The sequence below is a fragment of the Erithacus rubecula genome, assembly GCF_903797595.1.
Source record: "Erithacus rubecula genome assembly, chromosome: 6".
NCBI classification, from domain to species: domain Eukaryota; kingdom Metazoa; phylum Chordata; class Aves; order Passeriformes; family Muscicapidae; genus Erithacus; species Erithacus rubecula.
In genome coordinates this window covers 54,563,457-54,578,350 of record NC_136688.1, presented here as the reverse complement: position 1 = coordinate 54,578,350, position 14,894 = coordinate 54,563,457, and the positions used below count along the sequence as shown (strand labels likewise).

Here is a 14,894-nt window from a genome sequence, read left to right as displayed (position 1 = left end):
AAGGTACCACTCTGTTCATCTGCTCTGACCTCTTCTTTTCACAGACAAATCATTTCATCCTGTCCTTTCTCCACCAAGACCAAAGCTTTGCTTTGCACCAGAGCAGACCTACAAAACCTTTCCAGCCTCGTTTAGACACTTCACATTTTCACATTTCTTTAGCCCTATGAAGCCCATGATTCTGGACATAGGAAGCATAGAATACACTAGCATAACTTTTTTCTCCAATTCAGCACCAAGTCCAGCAATATTTTACCTGCTCCCATCCATCCATCTGCAAAACTGTGAAAAAACTACCAGGTTCTTTTGTTTCCTATTTACAACCCAAGAGAATTAAAAACACAGCACCAGCAAGATGCTGGGTTATGAGTGGGAAGGTGAAAATGTATACAGGCTGCCTTGTGTCTGAAATAATCTGCACAGGGTACATTTCTCTCTTCCTTGACCTTGTTGTAGACTAGACAAGTTCAGAATTATATTTAAAACCAATGTGTATGTTTAAATAGACCAGGGAAAATTTGCATAGCTGCCTACTGCTGTCAATATTTCTTCAAACAATTCTCTCCTTTCTGTTCCTCTATAGGCAGACACTTGAAAAGAATGGTAATTTTATCCCAAGTATTAGTGGCCGCCTGTCCTCACAGATATTTTCAGTCTGTAAGGAGCAAAGGAGATGCACAAATAGCAGGTGCAAGAGGGGCAAAACCAAAAATTTACTCGTGAGGGAAATGCAACTTTTGATGCTCTCTTCAGCTCAGCTGGATTGCACAGCACTGCCTGGAAAAGAGCACCCTGAACTTGCACCAGTGCACTCAGATTTTTGGGGAAAAAAGATCATCATCAGATCACACACCAGATCAGGCCAGCAGCTGCTTCTCCTTACAAACAGTTAAACTGGGTGTTCCACACAAAAATGTGAACCACCTCAAATGGAAAATTCTGGAATAGCATATAAATAAAATTATTTTTTTCCTTGGTTCTCTTTAATCACTTTCTTATCCACAGACAAAATAAGAAGAATTTGTTCCTCTTCTTTAAAAAAGACCCTCATGATCTGTGTTCACTCTCAGGATCTAAAACAATGATCTCTCAAACAGGAACCTAGTAAAATATTTGCCTGCTTCTACCCGTATTCAAAGTAAAATTCCTGCATTCTCAGTAAACTGGAGGTGAACAGGTACCAGAACAGGACTTGAAGAAGGAAAGCATTCTGACAGACATGGGCTAAACAAGTCTCTGCCTTGGCCCACCTGAAATGCTGCCCTTCCAATCAGGCAACTTCCTTTTTTCTCCATGCTTTTAGACATAATTAAGTATTTTACACCCACTATTCCCCATGTCTCTTGCCCTAAACAGGACTGCCAATTTAACAGTCCTCTGACTGTGGGTCTAACTGAGACAGAGATGACTTTGTGATGTCCTTCACACAACAGCTGAGAGCCAGAGGTTTCTCTGAAGAGAAATAAAAACAGGAATACCAAATTAATTTTAAAAGGTATTTTTTCTATATTATATATTCTTTTAATATAATTTTTCTATATATTCTACATATTATTTCTGTGTTTTTCTTAGATGCTGTGGCACTGTTTGAAGCTGCTGATGCTGTGACAGGATGCCTGGGGCAGTGCAGGAGCACAGGCAGGAGGTGGGCAATAGTGAGGATGCTCAAAAAATGAGCTCCTCAGAGGAGGAAAAGCATCCCAGAAGGGTCTGAGGAGCTCATGTAGCCACTCAGTGTGTATGAATGTACAGATTCATCCCCACTACAGAAACTACATGGTGCCTCAGGGGGAAATGATATTTCAAGGTCAGAACTCAATCCTTTTGTCCTTCCACCACCAGAAAGTCCAAACTATCCCACTCACTGCAGCATGTGCCTGCCCATCAGCTGCTCCTCACCAAGGGCAGTATTATTCCCACCCATCTTTCTCCCTGAGGTCCCAGTTCCATCATTCTGTTTCCCACTGGACAGCTGGGATGGACACAGCTCATCCACAAACCTCCCCCCCACTGCTTTCTCTGTGTGCAAAACCCTTTCCAGGCTTATTTAGGGACTCCACAATATCACATTTCTGCACCCCTGCAGTGCCACAGGGATCTCTCTCTGCCCTTCTGGTCACCAGCCTGCTTCCCAAAAACACCCCCCTGCAGGGGGATCCAGCACACAAACACCCCAGCCATCCCCAGCACTCCTCATCTCTGCTGCCTTCCCTGAAAAAAGCAGAAACCCCAGCCAGGTCCAAGATGTTGCTGCAGTGTATGGCTGAGCATAAAAAGAACCAGAGCAAAATCTGTCCAAAGAAAGTGCAGCAAGGGAGGTTTCCCCAAGCAGAAGTGATGCTGGAATGGATGAGACAGAATCATTGAATTGTTTAGGCTGGAAAAGACATCTCAGACTCTTTCCTAGAGGTTATGTGGAGATAAAACCTTGGAATCAGAGGGATTTCCAAGCTTACAAAGCTCACAAAGCAGAAAATATTTTCAAATATAACTAAATGTAAGTGATAAAAGCTTTAGAACTCTCACAGTAATTTAATTAGGAGTTGAAAATTTGCAGTCTCTCTGACTGAGTTTGTGTACAGTTCCAAAGGCAAATCTAACCACCCAGCTAGCAGCACCACTGAAAAAATATATTTAATTCCTAACAATATTATGTTACTTTAAAGCTAAATTCATACATCAGAGTTTATGAAGAGTTTAAAATCCCAAGGTGAAATGTTAATATCCTTTATGGTGCACTTGCTCTGAAAAGCCTAGACATGACTAGTTCCCCCTAATAAAGCATTAGTGTAGCTCTACTGGGTTGCAATTAACCTTTTTGTCAGGGTTTGTCTGGTCTTAAATAATGATGACTTTTAAACTGTATAACAGGGAACTAACCCTTACCTTAGACTGGAGGGAATACACTTGGGTAAAGAATTATATTTTGTGGGAGAAAAAAAACCAAAAAAACTGCAGGGAACAAATCCAGCAGTGCTTGTGTTCATTCCTGCCTGCAGAAGCACAGGGAACAGATCCCAAACATAGGGAGATTGTTCTGATCTCATTGTGAAGCACAAAACAGTTAACATGCAGAATGCTTAAATAATATATAATTTATGACTTAGCCACAAGAGCAAAGAGCTAGCACTGCTCAGAGTTAGGAAGTGTGGAATTCAATTGGTAGCACAGATCATCTTTTGGCATAAATAGTTAGCATGTATAAATCCCAACTATTTCTAGACTTTGCAGCAGTAAAATCATGACAATAGCTGGCTGTTTGCTCATTACTGCAGGCAAAGTATGTGTGAAAGAGTTCACTTTGAAAATCTTAATAATCCCTGTATTGAGTTTATAGAAAGAGAGAGAAATAAACAGGATTCCTGAATAAACAGATTAATAGTCAAACAATGTTCTGTCATTCCCATGGTGCAGTAAAAATAGTTCTGGACTTAATACTTTATTTAAATGTAATTCAAAATATTGGGATAAATTCCTGGAATTGAAACTCTGTCTGATAATGCACTGCACTCCTGGGATGATTTTTACTTCCAACCTCCCTTCTTGCTCAGTGTTGTCTTCCCAGTTTCCATCCACCCACTGCAACTGCTAGGGAGCTCAATATGGATGAAGAACTAATGGGTAATCTTGGGTATATAATTTTACCTCTCTGAGCTTCAGTTTCTCCTCCTTAAAATGAAGATAATGCTAATTACCTAATTTGCAAGCCATTTTGAGATCTACTGATAAGAAGAGCTAGGATTTATATAACTCTAGACTACACTAGGCATACATTTTTAAATTACAATATATTTTTTAACTCTCAAATATCCTTAAATGTACAGTACCAAACTTCTTACATTTCACTTTTTTTAAGGCTAAACTTTTTACACAAACACAGGACCATGGGGGAATTACATCCCATAAGTGCATAAATACAAGTGCAAATGTTGGGAAAAAGAAGGGGAGAAAAAGAAAATACTAATTACTGTAAGTGTCAGTACTGGCTTTCAGGAGTTGGTCAGATAGCAAAGTGCTCATCCCATCACATCACCTCATCCTGGTTTTGCATTTGCATCACCCCTGAGACACAGAGTGGCCAAAGCTCTTGCACAGCAATTTTCACCAAATTGACCCTTCTGTGACACTCTCAACGAGATATTGAGACCACACAGTTCAAGAAATTACAGGTTAAATGGGTGAAGAACTTGTTAATTGGCAAATATCAAACAAGGAGCAGTGGAAAATAGTACAAATTTATTGCTGGGAACCTTTTGGACACCAGTGGCCAGGCATCCTATTCAGTGCTTGTCTCCAGGGTTTGAGAGTCTTTATAAAGTGACTGAAGGAAGTGTCAAAGAACAGGAGGATTAAAGGAATGCTTAACAGCACTGGGGACAGTCAAACAGGATGATGTGCTTGATAACTGGGCACCTAAAACTTGTTTTAAATGGAAAACAGTCATCCAGAGAATGAAAATTGTAACTCCAGAAAGGGAGGGAGAAACGTCCCAAGCAAAGAACAGCTCTGAAAAGGGTCCAAAGGTGTTGGCAGATGAGCAATTCAGCATGAAATTGGCTTTGGCAAAAAGTCACCTGATCCTTGGATGCACAACAGTAAGAACTGGGCTTGGAGGGTGAGCAATGGGCAATAATGAGGAATTAGCTGGAAACCCACCCAGCCACAAAAATTGCTGCAGAAACTCGCTGGGCACCTGGGAGGCTGAAATCCAGACCAGCACAGCTCCATCCCTACTGCTGCCAATGAGCTGGATTAAAGGGCAGCTGAAACATCCTTGTATCTGCCATCACCAGACCTCCAAATTCAGTCTAGACAGAGGTTTAAGGAGCTGAACTCATTTATTTCATCAAATGAAGGCGCAGTGATGAGCTGATTATATGTGTAAATGCCTTAGTGGAACTTTCTTAATACAGTGGAAAAAAAGACATAAGAAGATGCCACTGCAAGAAGCTGAAGCCTGGCTAATTTGACACTTTTTTAATGCCAAAAGTGTAATGGAGAAGCACAAAAAAATATTAAGTAATGCAGGGGATGCTCAGCCTCTTCTAAATCAATACTGGATGCCTCCCTGGAGGGGCTGATTTAGTAACACAAGTTCATGGGTTCAGCAGAGGAGCAACTCAGTGAAGTGGAATGCCCTGTGTTACACAGATCAGACTGTTAAACTCCACTACATTTATACTTATTATTTTAGATTTGGCTAATGATGAGTGCTCAGTTTTCTACACACAAAGTGTATCCATCTACAAACAGCTGCTGCTTCAAAGACCAGCTTCCAGTTTAATTCAATCTCTCACAGGGTTAGATTTGATTTCAATGGGATTTCATTTTCATTGCACATTAAACTTCCAGAAATTTGCAGGCAGTTACTGTGCATTGATGGGTTTCTGATAGAGCACACAAAGAGCTCCAAAGACTGTATGAGATTCAGGAAAAAAGTACTTCATTTTTGTGAAAGAAACTAAACAACTCTGGATATGGAAATTCTCTTTTCTTCATCATGGTGGGTCTCCAGCAGCATTAAAAGCAAAAAGGATGCAGAGGGGGAAGGGAGAGTGAAAATAAGGACTTGGAGCATCTCCCCTGAAAGTGAGGAAACAACTCTCTCTGTGGCTGTTCAGTCTGTGCAGTGTCTGCAGAAAGTGCCAGCAGCACATCACTGAAGACATAACAGGGACAAACAACAGGGATGGTTGTCCTGCAGGAACAGGAAAAAAGCAATTCTGGAACATCTTCCAGGTTAGTTGTGGAAAAGCTGTGCCTATCCCAAATAGATGGTTTAAAATACCACCTAAAATAGCATTTTATCAAAATATTATCTAACTACCTAAATAATTATACTAATACTAGATAATACTAATATTATCTAACTACCTAAATACCAAAAGAGACTATCTCAGCATCATTGCACTGAGTTGTCTGCTCTTGGTGCTGAAAACTCACCTGGTGTCCTGGCAAATGCAATTTTTGTCATTCTTCCCCCCAACAAAGTCCTTTCTCCCAGCCCATAAGTCCCTGTATGCAGCACTCTAGACCCAGGAGAGAATGGAGAAATGATCTCCTTGATGCTTGGAAAAGAGTGAAACTGCAAATCACAGCAAAAGGAAGCAAGGTTCTCTATTGTGACCCTTGTTATTACAGGCATAGAAAAATGCAATAAAAACATGCTAAGGATATCCAAATTGTAACCTATTAAATTACTGTGATGGATTACTGTCAAGATGATGTACTCAACAGGGTACACTGTGCTTCAGCTAAAGGTAGAAACATCATTTTCATGCTCTGATCCCTCCACCCACTTCCTCTATTATCATCAGGATTGATACCCCCTCGAGTAAAAAAAAGGTTCCCATGTGCAACTAGTTATATATGCTTAATAACTTGCACCTATTAAAGATAAAAAAGGATCAGAATTATAGGCTTAGCAAGGATTAGCAAGCCATAAGAGTGTATTTCTGCAACTACTACACTTTTTATAGCCCTGTCACACTCTGAGATAGAGTTGTATCATTATATAGAGTTATATAACCATAAAGAGTTATATCACTGGAAGCATTACAGCATTGTCCCAGACAGACTTGATTATCAGAGTCTGGCTCTACCAACTGGGGGAAAAGGAAAAAAAAAGAAAATTCAGGGTCCTGCTGTGCCATTTCTGATCCTATCTGTTAACAGCACACTGTCCTGAGTTGTAGGGGGCTCATTAACACAACTTTGCATCCTGATGCAACATCCCATCATTATTCACTAGAACTTCCCCATCACTGCAGATGTGACAAGCCTGATATTTCACTCCACAGAGACTACAGATAATCAGTGAGGATCCTAGTCAAAAAAAAAAATTTAAGTTTACATTGAGGCCACATTTTTTCTTCACTGATGATAAAAAGGGAATAAAACCATTGCATCAAGTGAAACTCCACTATTAACCAAAAATGCTCCTCTTTTTTTTTTTTTTCTTTCCTTCTATACCTAGACTTTCTGTTCAATAGAATCTACACCTCTCCTGGCTTCAAATGGTGTTAACATTTTAAGTGGCCCCATTCACCCTTGTAATAGTTAGGGCCCAGAAAAATGGCTTCATTTTTCCCCTAACAAATAAACAGAAGATTATTACCACTGTGTGTCTTGGAGGAACTGAAAGTCTTCAGATATTTTTAAAAGGTCATTGGGTAAAGACAGAATAAAAGCTCAGCAAGCTGATAAAGGCATCCAACTGTGACCTGACAATGGTACAAATATTAAAAAAAAAAAGATTCTTTGGGGTTTATTGGCTTAAAGAAAATAAATAATAGGATCTTTCCTATGCTTTAATGGCCTTTCACCTCTGCTGTGCATGGACACCTGGGGATCTGGCCCTCTGCCACCACAGGTGGGACCTGCTGCTTGCCACTGAATCCACATCAGACAAATATTCCTATTAGCAGAGAGGAGCAGGAGAAGGAGAGATCAGACAAAGCACAGCTCCTTAACCAGAAAATAAAGCACTAGCCCAGTGCCCACTAAGTGCAGCCATTGTCTCCTGCCTCTCCACAAATTCTCTTCTTCCACACTGCTCCCATCCCCCCATCAGCCACTGGCTCAGGAGCTGGGGCACCATAAATCAAAAACAAACCGATGGAGGGAGTTCTGTCTATCCCCAGACCTCCACAGCTGCTGGTGGCACCTTCACCCAGGAGGGAACAGTCAAACAGGAGGCTGATCCTTCCTGCCATCATCATTTCTGCTGCTTCTGCTGGAGTTGCTGGAGAGTTTGACACTTTTGACTGGTTGGAGACTTTTTAAAGTAATTTTCCATTTACAAGGAATGGCTTTACAGCACTTTTCGGTCACTGTTACATTGCCATACATCACAGGTCTCCCACGCATCAGCCAGCAGTAATAGATTGGAGCACAAGTAACGAGAAAACAAGTCAGTCCAATCTTTAGTGTCTACTGCCTGTACCCTCTCAGAAAACAAGGGTTTTGATCTCTGTCACTGTATTTTATGAGAGGAAGGTGGCTTTTAAATATCCCTTTTCTCCAGTCTTGCTTACAGTCCAGTAAGTTTCAACAGCTTTCTGGTCTGCAGCAAATTCACAGGAAAAATTTTCATTACTTTTACTCCCTCTGGCAAGCAAAGCTCCCTCCTCCTCCCTTCCTCCTCCTCCTCCTCCTCTCAGCATTAACAGAGCAAGTGATGAGCACACAGGTAAGCAGAGACACACACACCATCTGTCACAGCATCCCAGACCTCTCTGATTCCCTCTGATCGCACGGGGCTTGTCCCTGTGAATCAACTGTATTTTCTGCACTGAAAAAACACATTTTTAATCCCACATCAGGAAAAAAAAAATCCCACCTCACTCTGGCAATGTGTTTTGTAGAGAGACAACTCTCATTTTTCTGTCCTGTTTCTACAAACCCAACAAGCTGCTCAACACTTCTGGGTAGATCTGCATCCTCAGCACCCTCCCTGTCCCCAAACCTGCTGTTCCCTGGAAAAGTCTCCACGAGGTGCCAACCCCACTGCAAGCAGATCTGACCAGCCCAACCAGGTATTTCCAGGAGTGGGGACACACAGAAACTGCAGTGTAGATACAACCAGTGCCATGATTTAAATGCTTCACAGGGGTGTGATATACTGAGGTTTCACAGCAAAGCAACACACCTTTGAACAGTGCAGAGCGTTTTGGTATGGAGAGATTATTGCATAATGGCATCAATATTTTATTGCTGCTGAATTTTTTATCTCAGATTTACTGCTCCCATAAGTAACACACAGTAACTCATCTGCACCATAGTTACTTATGTATTATGTATTGCATGGTCCTGGCAGAATTTCATAAGGAATATCCTTCTTTTAAAATCGAAAAAAAATATAGCTCTTCCAATGGCAAATCCCAGCACTCTACAGAAGTATTATATTGAAACCCTTTTCCACAAGACTTTAAAAATTCTCCACTAAATTTTAACATACATGTTTACCAATCTCATAACTCTAAAAGAAAGTGGCCTGGCAGCTTTCTAAGCACATTGTAATGTTATCCGCAGAGACAATGAATTATGTAGCTCTCATAGCAACATGTCTGACACAAAAAATCTATGATCCCAGTGCCATGGGATCCCAGAGACCCACACAGCTGAGACACACAGGGCAGTGCAACAGTGCTGTTTTCCCACCCCTGTAGTAAAGTGCTGCAAATATTTGAATGTTTTCCTCATATCAAGGATGGAAAAGACAAGCTTTAATTTATACAAAAGCTGAACTAAAATCAGGTCAGTAGTTTTTAATGATGAGGTTTGTTGGAGGCACAGATCAATGCTCTTCAATGCTCTAATCAAAGCACCCTAAACAGATCCTTAAAGCTCCAATTCTGTGTTTTAAAGGCACTTGGGAAATGTGGCTGCACTGCCTCTGTGATGTTTTGTGTGAGTTTTGGGGATTTTAGAGAATGGCTTTGACAGAATTAAGGGCTCTTTAGACATAGAGCCTCTTTGGCTGCTGAGGGCAATATTTCATTATATCCATCATTAATACCTGGCATTTTAAGTAATGGTGCCCTTCAGTGCACAGCAGCATGCAAGCCATGCATTCACTGCTCTTGCTCTTTCCCACAGGAACACACTTTCCTGTTCTGGATGCCCCCTGGGCTCTGCTCCTCCTCAGCCACAAGTTGGGGAAGGGAAGAGATCAGCCCCTGGAGCACATCCCTGCCTCCCCAGGGAAGGCAGCAGAGCTTGAATCTCCAGGCTGAGAATCCAAAGGAGGCAACATTCATCATTTCTGCATTTGAGAGCCACCTTCAGTATGTTTTTTCTGTCCTGCTGCAGCCCAACACTTCTCAGTGCAAATCAGTCCTGGGGGAAGTGGGGCAGAGCTGGGAGAAAGGGGGGGTTTGGGAGCTGGTTCTATCCCATATCTATGAGCTACATCTTGGTTCCCCCAGAAAGCATCAAATAGGAAACCTCACAAGAGGATTCTTGCAAAAACTGGCTTTTTCCTTGATGAGCTCACACTATGTATTACATACACTGCAGCTAGGAGCCAGTCCCATGCTTTCAGATACCTATAAAGCCCTTTCAATTAACTGGCATTTACCCTAAAAAATCTCAGTTTATTTCCAGGCAGAAGAATTCCACATAACGGAGCTGAAAGTGGAATAAAGAACATTTGCAGGTTGCTAGCTAAATTGTTGAGGCAATAAAGTTTATGATGGCTGAGAAGGTATTCCTGTATCAGGATCTTATAATTTTATGGATAATACTCTCTAGACAAAAAAAAAAAAAATGTCATATTTAGTGCTAGCTCAGAGGGGAGCCTTTCATTTTAAGTCTGCCTTTATAAACTGACTTTTCAGTTATCCAAACACTTGTAATAAGTGCAATCTAGATATTAAGAAATTACTTCAAACACTTTTTGCATTCAAATGACAGCAACTTCACCCTAAAGAAGATGGCTTAGAGCACACCAGCTCCAAGTGAGATATCAAGCCTTTTTCAAGCGTGAAGGGAAAAACACAGTAAAGAATTAATCATCAGGAGGCAAATTCCAAGAGATGTGGATCATGTCCTTCTTTCTGCAATCATGCACTGTTTCACCCACAGCAATACACATGTAAACCTGACACAAGACACATGTTTTGTGACTAAAGCAGAGGATGATGCTGCCAGATCCCCTGTACCTTTCCCCACCAATTTCTCCTGCAAGGCTGCAGGTCTGGCCATGAGCTGTTCAGTGACAAGAGCATTCCAACCAAATCCTGCCCTGCAGCTGATAAGTAACAAGCACAATGCCCACTGCCATGCAGTCATCACTCCTGAGCAGCAATAAATGACTCAGGCAGGCTGTTTCTTTCACATTTCACCTCCAAGAGGGAGAATGGGATGAAATATCAGCATCGCATGACAAGGAGTTGGAATTATTTTTTTCCTGAAAAGATGACACCTGTCCCATAACAGAAATATCTCCCAAAACAGCACAGCATGTAAACAACTCCAAACTGTGTAATTTTTAGAAAATGCCACCTGCAGTGATGAAGAAGCAAATTGCAAGGAAAAAGGAAAGCTTGTGACTCTAGAAAAACATTTGTAGGGAATTTCCACTCATGGTGATTTATCCTTTTTTTTTATTATTATAATTTAGGAGAGTGGCATTGAAACTCTGACAGGTCACAAAACATTTCCTCAGTTCAAGACACAGATCACTGACATGACATGTCCCTGTGACAGGTCTGAGCTCAAGCATTTACTTTTATCCTTCACAAAAATAATAATGTATTTCATGTTTACCTTTTGTTGAATCATCTTCAATCGGTTGTTTGAATAAAGTGATATCCTTAAAAGTGCACAAGAACAAAACCACTTTTTCATGCTCATTTCTTATAGGTGCAATTTGCATGTAGAACCAAACTGGGGTTCCTGGAGCAGAGAAAAAAGTGACATTGGAATGTGGTGTAGCACAACCCATAACATTTACACATTATTTAAACACACAAGCAGTTTAGGTGTATATCTCAGTATTTCTGCATCTTCCAGATTTTAGTCTTACTTCCCCCAAGAAAAACAATATATTCCCATTTTTACAGTTTCATTAATCTAACCAGATGATGAACAGAGAGAGGAGGCTATACAAAAATTCATTCTGAAATAAAATACATTGTTCTTCCCTTCTTGGTTTTGTTTTTTCCCAGCATGTTGCACAAACTTAGGTCTGAAAGGTAGAAAAGTGAGAAAAAAACAGGTGAATGACATCTTTGATTGCCTCTTTACATAACATGGAGCTAGCAAATCCAAAAAATTGTGGAGTATATGTGATCCAAATTTTACATGACCACATTATTTAAGAGGACTGAGTTGGACTCTCAGTGTCCTATCAGGACAAATCAGATCTAATTTTTTTTGTGTGTGTTTTAGGTCACACCTCCACCTCCTCACTGCCCTGCCCAGTGCAGCACTCTCCCAGCACAGTTATCTCTACATCTGAAATGAAACCAAATCCAACCACCCATCAAAAAAACAGCCCTTGGTTTTGGAGTGGTCAGCTTGGCTTTTGGTAAATCCCTGTTTGCAGAGGGCTCCTGCAGGTGCTCAGGAGGTGACACTGGTCTTCCAGGCTAGCACACACGTGGCAGTGCCCTACACAAATGCAGGTGCGCTCCACAAGGGCTGCAATCCCAGAACACTGGAGCAATTTCCTTAGAATCTCCCTGTTCCCCTGCAGGGCTGTGAAATCAGATGTTCTCCACCCAGCAAAGCTCCATGTCCCTCCCTCCCAAACCAGCACCTACACACCCTGCACCAGCAATGCCTTCACAGCCTGCTAATTGCCTCTGATTTGATGTGCCTTCAGCCAGCTGACAGCATGGCCTTTCTCCTGAGCTGCCTGAGAGCTGGCACATTGGCACAAGCCTCTTGCCCACTGTTAGCCCACACTGGGATGGGCACTGCTGCCCCCAAATCTCCTCTGATTGCTGCCCCCCCAAATCTCCTCTGATGCACCAGGTCTGGGAGCTGTGCCAGGAGCTGCAGCACAGATCCCAGAGGGCAGAGAAAACCATTTAGGCTAGGACTACTGTGGGGAAGGTTAAAACCCACAAGGGTTTATTGTAATTCATCCAGGATTAAACCAGTAACTCACTACCAGTAAACTGGAGAAGTGGGAGAGGTGTGGGACTGCTTTTTGTGATAATTCCAAAGCCATTATGCTGATTCCTTGATTCTCTTAATTCCCAGTTGCTAACCCAAGACAAAAACCTTTTTGTAACTACTAAAACAGAGTGCTGCAGCTTTCTGGGGAAGTAACTTGCACTTAGACCTGGGAATCCATTTGAGATCCCTCTGAGATGAAAGCAAGTAGGCAAAACACCCTGTGCAAGGGTGCTGACTAAAATCAAAGACAGAGGCAAAGTGCTGCTGCTGTAGAAACAGCAAAATGAGGAAAAGCTGGTAAAGAGATTCACTGAGTATTACCATAGAGATGCATACACAGAGAGGCATGCATATACATATATACATATATACATATATACATATATACATATATATATGTGTATATGCAGGCATGCCTAATGTGGTTGGTGAATAGTTGTGTGGGCAGAAGTAAGGAGTATGTAATAAGGGAATGCAGCAAAGCAGAAGAAAGTTGTAGCAAGCTTTCAAGTCTTGAAGCTGGAAAGTGCAAGCTGGGTTAGAACACCAAGGGGAGTGTGAAGGGAGCAGTCAAACAGATGCTGCCAGAGAGCACCAGCCTTTAAAGATCATCTCTAACACGGTAAAGAAGGATGGAAAAATAACCTGAAAACCTCAGATTCTCCCTCTGCCAGAAACAAAATGGATAAAGGAAAAGAAAAAAAATCCAAACAACCCACATTGTGCCACATTATCAAAAATACCCAGCACACCTGGACCTGCAGTTTGAAAATGTGGGTGGGAGGGTGCTCTGAAGCCTCTGCAAGCCTCATGTGGGTGATAAACACAAGCCCTTCCACAGAGTAACCACCTACACTCTGCAGAACTACATCCATACCAACAGACAACTAATCTTTATTTCCTTCTCTGCTCCAGTTTTCAGCCTGGAGGATAAGCAGTGTCTAGAAGGACCATCTTCCACAAGGCTCAGAGAATGAAGAACAGAAGCAAAGCCTGAGCACTCCAGCTGCTGAGCTGGAGCCAAAGGTGAGCCTGTTAGCACTGGTGAGAGTTTGGGGGTCTGAGTTTTGGGTGACAGAGAGGAAAACTGACAGCAGATGTCACAGATGGGAAGTGACTCAAGCCCAGAGAGGAATACTGAGTAATTTTCCATAAAGTCTGTCACTAATTCTGCATAATTTATTGAAAGTGTAGGCTTGGAGATCTGGGCAAAGGTGAAGATTTTATTAAGGCAACTGCAGCTCAATAAATCTCTGCAGCATCATCAAGCTCCAGCAGACACAACCCAAAGCAAAAAGTATCTGCCTTGTGACAGGAAAGTCACCAAGAGAGGACTTTTCTCTCTTTATGCATAAATAAAATATAAAGGAATTTAACTCATGCTCCTTCTAGAGCAATAGCTGCTCCAGCATTTACTAAGAGAAGCCAGGGTTGGGGAGAGCACAGGGTCTCTGGGATCCACTTTGGAAACCAAATGGACACAGGGCATGGCAGTGCTGGGCACCACCAGCAGATACCCAACATGAGACTGTCCCAGGAAATTCCCCTGATGTCAGGGGGCATCCAGGTGACCTGCACAGGAAAGGGGAAGAGAAGCAGAAAATCTGCAGAACAGGCACATCTGTATGCTTAGGAACCCAAAAAAGGTCATTTGGAGGGCTCCCCAAATGTGTCTGTGGGCACCTGCAGGAACAGCTGCACTTCAGAGCTGCTCTGCCCTCTCTCTTTAATTAACAAGTTGGCTCAAATGCCTTGATGCAGGCAGAACTGGAGAACTCTGCAGGCATTTCCTGCTATTTTAGTGCCCACACAGGAAGATTTAGTCTAAAAAGGGAAAACAGAGGTAAAGCAGAAGAGGAGATGTCCAGGATGCTCCTTTCAATGTCATGAAAGGTTTAGGTGAGTTTGCAGTGAAATGGGCAGTCATGCACAGGTAAGAATATTGCTTACATTTTTCAGATAGAACAAGACAGGTTGTATGTGTAGTTTATATGTAACCTGGCATGTTAAGAAACTAGAATTCTAATAGGTTAAGGGGTGATGCTCTGAGTTTGTGCCTTAGCTTGTTGAGAAGACCCTATATAAGAGTGTGTATTGGGGAAAGTTGAGGCTTTTGCCATTGCTTTTGCCATTGCTTTTCTGCTTTTCCTGCCATTGCTTTTCTTTTTCCTTTTGAGACTGATGTGCTTTGTAATAAATAACCTTCTAGCAACTATTAGCTGCTTCACTCATTTAAGATAACCCAACAAAGCTGGTGCCTAGAG

The 14,894-nt window shown here is 41.9% G+C and overlaps 1 protein-coding gene across 1 annotated transcript in view; it reads right to left on the bottom strand.

Annotated features, from left to right (window-relative positions):
- KCNH5 (potassium voltage-gated channel subfamily H member 5) overlaps nucleotides 1-14,894 on the bottom strand; it is a gene marked incomplete at its 3' end in the record, with an annotated part of 145,915 nt that overhangs the window by 112,196 nt on the left and 18,825 nt on the right. Inside the window, exon 4 of the mRNA XM_079308248.1 lies at nucleotides 11,272-11,400. Coding sequence (XP_079164374.1) covers nucleotides 11,272-11,400 — 129 coding nt within the window. The remainder of the gene's footprint in view (nucleotides 1-11,271; nucleotides 11,401-14,894) is intronic.